The sequence below is a fragment of the Schistocerca cancellata genome, chromosome 5 (assembly GCF_023864275.1).
Source record: "Schistocerca cancellata isolate TAMUIC-IGC-003103 chromosome 5, iqSchCanc2.1, whole genome shotgun sequence".
Taxonomy (NCBI): Eukaryota; Metazoa; Arthropoda; class Insecta; order Orthoptera; family Acrididae; genus Schistocerca; species Schistocerca cancellata.
In genome coordinates, this window is record NC_064630.1 from 130,117,345 (window position 1) to 130,129,638 (window position 12,294).

Here is a 12,294-nt window from a genome sequence, read left to right on the forward strand (position 1 = left end):
TGTGCAAATTTTTGGTGATTCCCCCTGTATTTTTGCCTGCAACTGTATAGTACATAGTGGAGGGTATATGACACAAATATCAATGACTGACAGTCCTATTTGATTTACCACACTTCGAGCATCCAACAGTAGTGCTCCTGAACCAACATCACAATATTTCCATGATGTACGGTGAATACACATGCAGGGCACAGCCTCTGTACCCCATATCAAGACAATATTGAATTCACAACTGATTTGCAGCACTGTGGCTCATCTACCTTCCACTACATTCTGAGATGCTCCATTATCAACAAGTTGTTGGCCACAGCAGTTGACTCTGCTTATGGTAGCTTTCTCTTTATAGAGGTATTCTCAATGGTACGTCAAAACATAACCTTGTTTGATAATGGAGATGAAATGTGATATAAATTTTTGGCCACAATCTAATGTGAGGAGTCTTCTGGCCATCCATTAATTACTCAAGGCAATCAATGAAAGCATGTTTCTGGCTGTTTCACACAGAAACTGACTGTGTATGTCTATGACCTACAAATTGCCTTTAGGTGTTCTGTGATTACACCCACCAGATTTCACACTGAGCTGTAAGCTCAGAACCGATTAGTTACCCCTAAAACCATGAAGCACAGCACAACTGAACAAAATGCAAACTGCGGGAACAATGGGTACTTTTTTGCATGATTTTTGAACTGTAAGCTAATATAATCCCAGTGGAAGAATAAGTATTAGGTATTCCACCTGTAACTACATAAGGCTCCACTGTCATGCCAAAAACAAATCTGAGGTCTAATTATGTCCCAGTGGCATGCTGCATTAGTCATTCACTTTTGCAACAGTACAGAAGCATAATACGCCCCCCCCCCCCCCAAATGCAACAGCTGTTTCTGGTTCAAATGCTCGCTAGTGTACACATATTATGCTGGACATGGCATACAAACTAAGGGAATGCAATTATTTGCTGGATTTTTTCAGACTGTGAAATGGACAAGCTCATGTAACCATAACAACGTGGCTACCTAGCAATTTAAATGATTAAGGGCACTCACAAAATTCTTGACTATTTGAGACACCTGAAATAAAAAAAAAATGGCTAGCACAAATGTTCTCAATAGGCATACTCATCCACAAAGTTTGATTCCAACACTTAAAGTAGGAGAATGTTTGGAACAGTTAAAGAAATATAAAAACAGGCATTCATCAGCTCTTATCAATCTGAAGAGACTCCCAGTGTGAGAACTGCTGAAAAATCTGTGCCACATGATGTAACAATTGCTTGAAGTACACAACTGGATTTAAACGTTTACAAAACAGAATGGCAGTGCCAAGTGCTATCATGTGTATTATCCAAGTGGTGACAAACTTTTCTATGTTTAGTCAATTTTTATGTGGTAATGACAGATCTTAACAAAGTTTTCTCCAACAGCTTACAAGTTTTGCATTACTAATGAAAGACTTCATACAAAAACAGAGTGTAGTGTAATTTTTAATCTCCACTCTTCTGAAACTGAAGAGCTGCTAAAGGGTGACAACAGACATTTATAAAATACCTGAATATATGATGGCCATGGTTTTAATTCTGCCACATCTGTCTTGGTTCCAGCAGGTTTCTTCTCCTTTTTTGGCTTCACAGTTGCTGCCTGAGAATCAACAGGAAGAATGATTTAAAGTGAAAATTCTGAAACATTACAATTTATTTATTTTTTGTTCCTACTGTTGTTACATGATCATATTATTTAGCATCACATTATCTGCATACAGCTATTGCTATTATAATGTGATGTTTGTGAAAATCAGTTTTAATCTAGGTGTGGTAAATTCATGCTACAAATAAATGAAATATAAAAGTAAGTGTTTATTAAATGATAAAAGATTTTCAGAAAAGGCATGTATCTGAAAACTATATCATTGCCGTCTGCATCATAGGATTCATATTTAAGAATAGTCTCCACACATTCCCTCAATGAACTCTTCGTAAAAAAAATAATCTGCACTGTGAAAGCACTTCCTCAACCACTGTTCAGAAAGGTGTGCGCTATTTTGTAGGTTTCAATATAAATGAATGTCAGGGAGAAACTCGGGATTTTCTATGTCTGGGAAGATAAACAAAGAAGGGAGGGGTAGGGGTTGAGGTAGGTGAAATAACTGAAAAGACGCTCTACAGAAATTATGGATACACAGTCTGCTCACAAAGAGAATATGGTAGGGATATAACATTTGGTTTGAAAAAGCATACAGTACAGACTATGAAGTAGGCGACTCAGAGAGCTTGTGCTGCTAACAGAGTAAAATATACAAGGTGCTGGAATGAATGGTACTAATACTGCAAAGGACAACTTTCAGGAGTTGAAGAAAAGACAACAAACAGAGGAGAATTAGCAGAAAAGATGGGAACAGAGAGTGTAGTCAAAGATGCAAGAGACAGAGCATTGCTGTGCTGAAGTCTGTGGGAAGAATCCACTAAAAACAACTGGAAGGGGGAAAAAATTCAGCAAGGACATTCCATATTGCAGAAAGTTTTCAGATGTGTAAACTGGGAAAATGAAGATGGAATACGACATATTTGAACATTCTTTGTTTTTCTGATAACACTGTACCATTTGCCTCTAGTTTAGATAAACTAACACCGCATGTAAGAACTTCATGAGAGTGAAAAATAAAATATGTGTGAATGGGTCAGGTATTAATGATAGTAGATTGAAGGTGACCTAAGGAAGTTCTCAACTTTATTCCATGAAATAAGGGAAGACTGAGACAACAACTTAATGGAAGTTGGTTAGATATTAGGAATCATGCAAGTTTACTGGATGAAGAGTTCTAGGAGGACTTCCTTAAGCAATGCACATTCAATGACTGCTGCTGCTGCTAATGATGATGATGATGATGATGATGATTCCATTGAGTGGCAATCTACTAAATATCAACTGAATATTGAGAAACACTCATTTAAAGATTAGAAGTTAACAGCCCCCGTGACAGTGTTAAGCCTAATTTATTCATCTGTAACATGCTCTCAAATTTAAACTGCTTCATGTATTGTGAATATAGTATGGCAAAAGTATATGGAGTAGGCCTATCTAATAGCATAGCAGTCATCTGATTGAGGCAAGGGCTATTTGCAAATTGTTTTCATACAGTACATATGTTGTTGTTGTGGTCTTCAGTCCTGAGACTGGTTTGATGCAGCTCTCCATGCTACTCTATCATGTGCAAGCTTCTTCATCTCCCAGTACCTATTGCAACCTACATCCTTCTGAATCTGCTTAGTGTATTCATCTCTTGGTCTCCCTCTACGATTTTTATCCTCCACGCTGCCCTCCAATACTAAATTGGTGATCCCTTGATGCCTGAGAACATGTCCTACCAACCGATCCCTTCTTCTAGTCAAGTTGTGCCACAAACTTCTCTTCTCCCCAATCCTATTCAATACCTCCTCATTAGTTATATCATCTACCCTAATCTTCAGCATTCTTCTGTAGCACCACATTTCGAAAGCTTCTATCCTCTTCTTGTCCAAACTATTTATCGTCCATGTTTCACTTCCATACATGGCTACACTCCATACAAATACTTTCAGAAATGACTTCCTGACGCTTAAATCTATACTCGATGTTAACAAATTTCTCTTCTTCAGAAACGCTTCCCTTGCCATTGCCAGTCTACATTTTATATCCTCTCTACTTCGACCATCATCAGTTATTTTGCTCCCCAAATAGCAAAACCCCTTTACTACTATAAGTGTCTCATTTCCTAATCTAATTCCCTCAGCATCACTCGACTTAATTCGACTACATTCCATTATCCTCGTTTTGCTTTTGTTGATGTTCATCTTATATCCTCCTTTCAAGACACTATCCATTCCGTTCAACTGCCCTTCCAAGTCCTTTGCTGTCTCTGACAGAATTACAATGTCATCGGCGAACCTCAAAGTTTTTATTTCTTCTCCATGGATTTTAATACCTACTCCAAATTTTTCTTTTGTTTCCTTCACTGCTTGCTCAATATACAGATTGAATAACATCCGGGAGAGACTGCAACCCTGTCTCACTCCCTTCCCAACCACTGCTTCCCTTTCATGTCCCTCGACTCTTATAACTGCCATTTGGTTTCTGTAAAATTGTAAATAGCCTTTCGCTCCCTGTATTTTACCCCTGCCACCTTCAGATTTTGAAAGAGAGTATTCCAGTCAACATTGTCAAAAGCTTTCTCCAAGTCTACAAATGCTAGAAACATAGGTTTGCCCTTCCTTAATCTAGCTTCTAAGATAAGTCACAGGGTCAGTATTGCCTCACGTGTTCCAACATTTCTACGAAATCCAAACTGATCTTCCCCGAGGTCGGCTTCTACTAGTTTTTCCATTTGTCTGTAAAGAATTCGCGTTAGTATTTTACAGCTGTGACTTATTAAACCGATAGTTCGGTAATTTTCACATCTGTCAACACCTGCTTTCTTTGAGATTGGAATTATTATATTCGTCTTGAAGTCTGAGGGTATTTCGCCTGTTTCATACATCTTGCTCACCAGATGGTAGAGTTTTGTCAGGACTGGCTCTCCCAAGGCCTTACATATATCAGAGCAATAACCAATAATGCAATATAAAGCCTCTCCCACCTGGAAATTTCCACAAATTATTTATTTCATTGATGTGCTAGTTTACGCATGTTGACAAGATTAGGGTTGTAAGGCAGATAAATTATGCGTGTAGTACTTTTTGAAAGGTACTTAAATATTTGTAACTACTTTCTCTGAAGAAATATTGACAGTAGCACTGCCACAAATTTTGATGCAGCACACAAAGCAAGATTAAAAGTCGACAAAACAAACAAAAATGAATTGGAGATAATGTACACTATAAATGGCATATGTGCAATATTAATATTTTTGCATCAAGTTAAAACTATATGCTGGGCTGGGACTCAAATCTGGAAACACTACTATTTATAGGCAGTGCACCACCAATCACTGCTATTCATGCACAACTTAAAGACCAACTCATAATTCCAGTTTGTTGTCCGTTTTCCTCCTTCCCTTCCTAGCTCTACAGAGTGACAAATTGAAACTTTGAATCGGTCCATGATGTATGCATCGGGAGTATTACCGGCAATACACTGTCTGTGAAAGGCAGAGTATAAATACATGTTTCTTCGGCTGCTAGCAGAAGCAACTTCATTCTTTCAAAAAGAAAAGAAGGTTTATGTTTGATGTACTATCAATGTCATTAGAGTTCAAGAGCGCTGGAGCAAGAATCAAAAATGGAGTTTTCAAGGGAACCATAAGAACATTGGAAAATGACCCTAAAGGATGCACCATTTTGTTTTTGTACATCCTATTATTAATACAATAGAAAACCCCCTCATGGAAGAGGAAGTTTATCGTGGGAAAATTCTTAGGGGCTTTTCAGTGGGAATAGTACCAATCTGTCTACCCTTTTTACTGAATATAATGACAAAATATTGTTTCCCAATTTATCTTTGCTAAATAGTGAGAGAAATGTTTAAACACTGGAACTATTTTCAATAAAATCATATTAAAAATATTGTATGAAAAGCAATATTAAACTGGCTTTTAATGCAACTGATAGTGCAAACTAAAAATATCACAAACTTTATGGTTACGTGTTTTTTTTTTTAAGGAAAAAATTAAACCCTGACATTGCTCAATGCATTTGCAATTGTGTGAATCTACGGGTGAACTAAATATTTGCCAAAGAACACTTCATCACAGTAAAAGATTTGCCTGGAGACAACTTTGGAAATTTTAGATTATTAATCCACTTCTATTTTGTTTACTGACAGGTAAGAGATTGGGGAATGACAATTAACATTCAAAATATTTATGGTGGGTCTTTTAATGCATTTTCGAGACTGCCTGAAAGGTTCTTAGGCGACAATTAACACTCAAAATATTTATGGTGGGTCTTTTAATGCATTTCCGAGACTGCCTGAAAGGTTCTTAGGCAATTGTGGGTAGCTGTAGTCACTTGTTTGTCACAGCTACAAATGACAGAAGTTGCCTCACTGAAACTAGCAAAGTTTTCTTAGTACCAGTGAACACAATGCCAAGGAACGCTATAGTTGTAGTTATTACATGGGGAAACCCTCAAATAGCACATTTTCAAGGTTATTTACAATGAGAAGTTGTGAGGAGGAAAAAATCAGTTATCAGTGCTTGATGAACTGTGCTATTTGAGATTTACTTATTATTTCTTGTATTGTGTAATATAAACAATGTAGCAAAAGATAAGATCGCTACTTACTGTAAAGAAGCCACACTATGTTGCAGGCAGCCACAATTAAAAGACACTTACATAAAGCTTTTGGCCACAGCTCTCTCATACATATAAGCAAGCATACCTCATGCACACATGACCGCCAACTCCGGCAGTGACGCCTTAGCAGCCAGAGTTGGTGGTCTTGTGTGTGGTGTGTGTTTCTCTTCTGCTGAAGAAGGCTGAGGACGAAAGCTTTGCATCACTGTCTTAATCATACCTGTCTGCAATTTAATGTGTCTTCTGTAAGGAATATAGCAATCCATCTTTTCCTAATTGTTGATATTCATATGAGGAGTTTCCATTGTTTGACAATGTCATATAATTTCTGTTTAATATTTCTATTGTCTTTTGCTTGAAGGAAGGAAAGAAAGAAAGAAGGTATAACATTCCACTGTTGACAAAGTCATCAGAAACAGCGATTTTAGTAAACTCAGGGTGAGAAAAAAACTTAGAAAGAGGGAGGTGTGTGTGTGTGTGTGTGTGTGTGTGTGTGTGTGTGTGTGCGCGCACGCGCACACTTGCTCATGTGTGCATATGCGGGGAGGATTTACGGCACCTGTATCTTTTTCTAGGAAATAACCCCTAGCATTTGCATTAAACAACTTATCAAACGGCTGGTGTGGATCTAAACCTTCTGTCTTCCATTGCAAGCACAGGTCTTAACCACTGAGCCACTTTGTTCAACTCCTTAATATTCATGGTGGGATGAAGAAACCAATAGATTGAAATGTGTTACAATATTGATATTAAAATCATCTACTTGATAAAAACAAAGAAAATTAATAAATTACTTTCGTTACTTTTCCAAAACAGTTAAAGTTCTGGGTCCTGACAACATACTTCCAATAAAACCTATGAGACGGATTAAATAAAAGAAATAAAAATAAAAAATACATTAAGTACGAGTGAAAACAAATCCAACATGGAAGGCTCAATTGAGAGTGTAAATGATGACTCCATTCATTTGTTTTCCATACCATAATGTTAAATTATATTCAGAAGAAACTTTTCTTATTATAGCTATCAGTAACATGCCTTACAATTTGGTTTGCCAACAATTACACATATTTCAAACATCAAATGAATTCAATAAATTAACAGAGTAGAGGAAAAAAGTTATTATGAGATTAGCTGTAGCAGTAGTATGCTGCAAAAGGAATTTTCCATCATGATTTACATGATTGTACATGCTAAAAACCAAGTGATTAAAAATATTTAATTAGTGATTTCCAAAAGTAGCCCTGTACCAAAACAGAGCAAAATTGAGCAATTATTGTAAAGAGGCAGCATAACATACAACAATTAATCATAACCCACTGACTATATTTACCTTGAAATAACATTTCCATATCTGAGTAATAAAGAATCTAATAAAAGTTAATAAAAAGTCAATATCACACAGTTTTGTTCAAGAATTAAGTGCAACCACCTTCATTTATTTTTCATGAATTATGCTGTTATTGCATATGGCCTGTTGTACCACAGTGAAACACATTACTGTACAATTTAATAGTGTTGTTCATCAGAAATATAATTCTGTTGTCACAAATTTAGGTTAACTATTGCTCTATGATAAATAACTATCAAAAGTTAGTCATTAAACCAACAGCAGAAACAATAAGTGAGAAGGAGAAAACTTTTCTGTAACTAATACTGCATTAAAATACTTAGTCTAAGTAAGCAAAAACAAACTGCCTGACAAAAAAGGTGAAACACTCAGAAGACACAGTCGAACTTCAAAATAATTTCATACATATAGACACAATTGGTGGGTGCGTAAATGATTAGCGCTGCAATAACTGTGACTGGTAGAAGGACCACAAGAGAGCACTATTGCATTAGATGTTAAGTGCTCTACATCTACAGCTATACTCTGCGAACCACTAGGAAGTGCATGGCAGAGGATACATGAGCCAGTTACTAGGGTTCCATTCATGTATGGAGCATGGGAAAAATGATTATTTCAGTGCCTCTGTGCATGTTGTAATTAATCTATCCCTGTCCTCATGGTACCTAAGGGAGCAATATGTAGGGAGTTGTAGTGTACTCTATAGTCACTATTTAAAGCCAGTTCTTGAAACACTGTTAGACTTTCTCAGGATAGTTTCAGCCTATCTTCAAGAGTCTGCCATTTCAGTTCTTTCATCATCTTCTTGACACACTCCTGCAAGTCAAACAAACCTGTGACCGTTTGTGATGACCTTCTCTGTATGTATGTTCAATATCCCCTGCTAGTCCTATTTGGTTAAGTGTCCCACATGCTTGAGCAATATTCTAGGACAGGTCCACATTTTCCTAGTATTTTACCAACAAATTGAAGTCTGCTACCTGGTTTACCAAATATTGAACCTATTTGACTGTTCAATTCCATGTCCCTACTAAGTGTTGCACACAGGTATTTGTATGAGTTTACAGATTCCAACTGAGACTCACTGATATTATACTCATAGGACACTATATTTTTTTGTTTTGTGATGTGCATAATTTTACATTTCTAAACATTTAAAGTGAGTTGCCAATATCTGCAGCAGTTAGAAATCATATCGAGGTCTGACTGAATATTTTTACGGCTTTGTTAAGACTGTAGTTCGTTGTAGATGACTGCAGTATCTGCAAAAAATTTGAGGTTATAGTTAATATTGTCCACAACATCATTAATAAACAACAGGAACAGCAAAAGATCCAACAAGCTTCCCTGGGACACACCTGAAGTTATTGCTACATCTATCGATGACTCTTCATTCAAAACAACACACTGCATCCCCCCAAGCTAGAAATCCTCAATCCAGTCACAAATTTTGTCCAATATCCTATATGATCATACTTTTCATAGTAAGTATAGGTGTGGTACTGAGTCAAATACTTTTTGGAAATCAAGAACTACTGCAGATGCCTTGATCCATGGCTTTCAGGATGTCCTGTGAGTAAAGTGCGAGTTGCGTTTCACATGATCGATATTTTCAAAATTCAAGCTGGTTGACATGGAGAAGGTCATTCCGTATGAGATACCTCACTATGTTTGAGTTCAGAATATGTTCTAAGATCATACAGGAAGTGGATATCAAGGATATTGGATGGTAGTCTTGTGGATCATTTCTGCTATCCATCTTGTACACAGGTGTGACCCATGCTTCCTTCCACCTACTGGGCATGGCTTTTTGTATGAGGTATCTTTGACAGATTTTAGTTAACAGAGGGACTAACTCAGCTGCAAATAGGGTGCAGAGTAAGGATTCCATCAGGCCCTGGGGCTTTGCTCAATTTCAACAATTTTAGCTGTTTCTCGACGCTACTGTTACTAATATTTATTTTACTCATCTTTTTAGTGGTATGAGAATTAAATTGGGACAATATCCTGGTTTTCCTTTCTGAAGGAACATTTGAAAACAGAGTTAAGTATTTCAGATTTTGCTTTTCTACCCTCAATTTCAGTTCCTGCCTCATTCATTAGGGACTGGATGCTCTTCTTTTGGGACAGAAAAGGTGTGATTTTTGTGGATTTCCTGGAAAGAGGCACTACAATAAACTCTCAAAGGTATTGCCAAACTCTGCACAACCCCAGAAGAGCAATACAAAACAAGCACAGGGGAAAGTTGGGCTCAAAGATCTTGCTGATTCACGACAACGCCCGGGCCCTCACGGCAAATGCCACTCGTGAAGTTCTCGAATCTTTTTTTAAGTGGGAGTTGTTTCCTCATCCGCCGTCCAGTCCCGACCTGGCACCGAGCAACTTCCACTTATTCCCAGCAATGAAGAAGTGGTTGGCTATGCAGCGTTTTGACGACAACGCACAGCTTCAAGAAGAGGTAACCATGTGGTTGAAGGGGCAGGCGGCCGAATTTTACGACGAAGGAATTTCCAAGCTCGTCCATCGCTACAATACGTGCCTTAATTTAAATGGCAACTATGTAGAAAAGTAGTATTTAAGTGTGGCTTTCATCTGCATATAATAAAAAAATTCCAATACTTTATTTATTTTTAATTCCAAAATGTAATGTACTTTGTGGATAGCCCTCGTATTTCCCATCATGAGTGGGGTTCTGAACTATCTGTTCTAGGTAGCTTTCAAACAAGGCCTTTAGTAATGTTCACAGGATGTCATGTCACACCCACCAGTAACAAAACTATAATTGTTCCAACTGATTGTTGGATAATTAAAGTCTTCTCTAAAGAGAAGCAAACTATTTTTTTCTCTAAAGTTTTTGGTTATGTCCGGAGGTGAGCCTGCTGATCGCTAGGAGGAGCCTATTATAATTTTATGTCTTCTGTTGGTATTAAACCTTGCCCAAACAATCTCACAAGCAGCTTCAACTTCTATCTCAGTGGATTTGAGTTTCTTGTCTACTGCAACAAATAAACCACTTGCATTACCCAGTACTGCTTGAATTTTCTTCAAAGATCTCACTACTGTCAACTTCAGGTTTTAACCAAGTTTCTGTCTCTAGTATTATGTGAGGTTCAGTGCTTTTTAGGAGCACTTCAAACTCAGGCAGTTTGTTGTGAATGCTTCGGCAGTTAACCACTAGTATTCTGATACGCCCCCTTGTGGGAGACTTTTCTTTTGATCCAAAACTGACACTTCTGGGTTTCCCACAATGTATTGTTATCTAGATTGGGTGGAGATTTTTGTAATCTAAAAAGCCCTTGTAAGCACCCCACACACAGTCAGCTACCTGAGTAGTACCCTATGATGTGTAGTGCACACCTGCCCCATTTAAGGGGACCCTACAGTTCTCGACCCTATGGCACAGTCTAAGAAGTCACTTTCTAGCTTGTCACAGAACCTTCAGAGTCTTTGGTTCAACTCTTCCATTCAACTCACAATCAGGAGGCCATGATCTGTTCTGGGTACACTGTTGCAGTTTGTGAGCTCGATTCACTTTTCACAACCCCCCATATACACATTTATATGGCCAGTGCACTATTGTTTAACTTTCCATAAGCCTCATTAATAGTTTGCTGGCAAACATCCACATACTGCTACAATGGTTTCCTGTTGAACATCTATGAGGAGTAAAACCTAACCACAAAGTTCACATTTCTTGAAGAATAATCAAGTACATATGGAGCAGACACCGTCACTATTTTTACACTTGGCCTAATTGTTTAACACTTATTCTACAGTTAATTTGAAGCATTGTTGTTGTTCTGACCAGCACAGGTCATTCGTCTGAAACTCAGCTGTGGACTGACTGTCTCGTGACCAAAAATCGGGCTCTTGTATAACATCACAATAATAGGTGCTGAAACTACACATTTTTCGAAGTTTAATTTACAGAAATTACAATTAAAACTTAACTCATTAAATTAACTCAATACATCGAAAAATTGCGTCCTTTTAACAGTTTCTTCTACAAGGGTTCAGCCAAATTATTTGTTTAAATGACGAAATTGACATATATCATTAAGCAAACAATACTTTGGACAAAACTGTTAATTACTTTGGAATTAATTAAGGGCTGACTTTGCTAATATATTTTTGAAGAGAGCCAAATATTACTAGCATTTTGTCTTCCAAATGTTTATACTTAGTACAGAATTTATAGTTGTTTATATGTCAACAATAGCATTTAAGTTACGAAACAATCACTGATTTCAGCCTCTAACAAAAGATACTAACTAGGAATAGTTGAAATAAATTAGAAAATCACTTGCATACCTAAAACTAAGCACAAAATTAGATCTGGTGTTATATTCTTTAAAACTGAGGGCCAACCTATCTCTTACATGACACTGCAGATTCTACTCGCGTATGCTTATGGTAATTAGTAAAAAGTGAGAAAATGAATTTAAGAAGGCAGATGGCAAAACAAGAGAGGAATTAAAATTATACCAGCTTGCTTCGTCACAGGCTGCTTTGCGATTTTTGCGTTTACAAACTGCCACTTTCAGTACTCTTACAGTAAAGGATTCGGAGAGCTCCTCTGTCTCTTGTGCTATGTACTGATTTAAGATCTTTTTAATTTTTGTGCTGTTATTGTTTGGGATTTCCTGTTTAAGAAGAGCTAATGTGAGATTGGGTCCAG

General features: G+C 37.2%; 1 protein-coding gene across 4 annotated transcripts in view; it reads right to left on the bottom strand.

Moving 5' to 3' along the window:
* LOC126188233 (threonine--tRNA ligase 1, cytoplasmic) overlaps positions 1-12,294 on the bottom strand; it is a 161,670-nt gene that overhangs the window by 111,537 nt on the left and 37,839 nt on the right. For all 4 annotated transcript variants that reach the window (XM_049929789.1, XM_049929787.1, XM_049929786.1 and 1 more), the window contains one exon: positions 1,548-1,637. In XM_049929789.1, the coding sequence (XP_049785746.1) occupies positions 1,548-1,637 (90 nt within the window). The remainder of the gene's footprint in view (positions 1-1,547; positions 1,638-12,294) is intronic.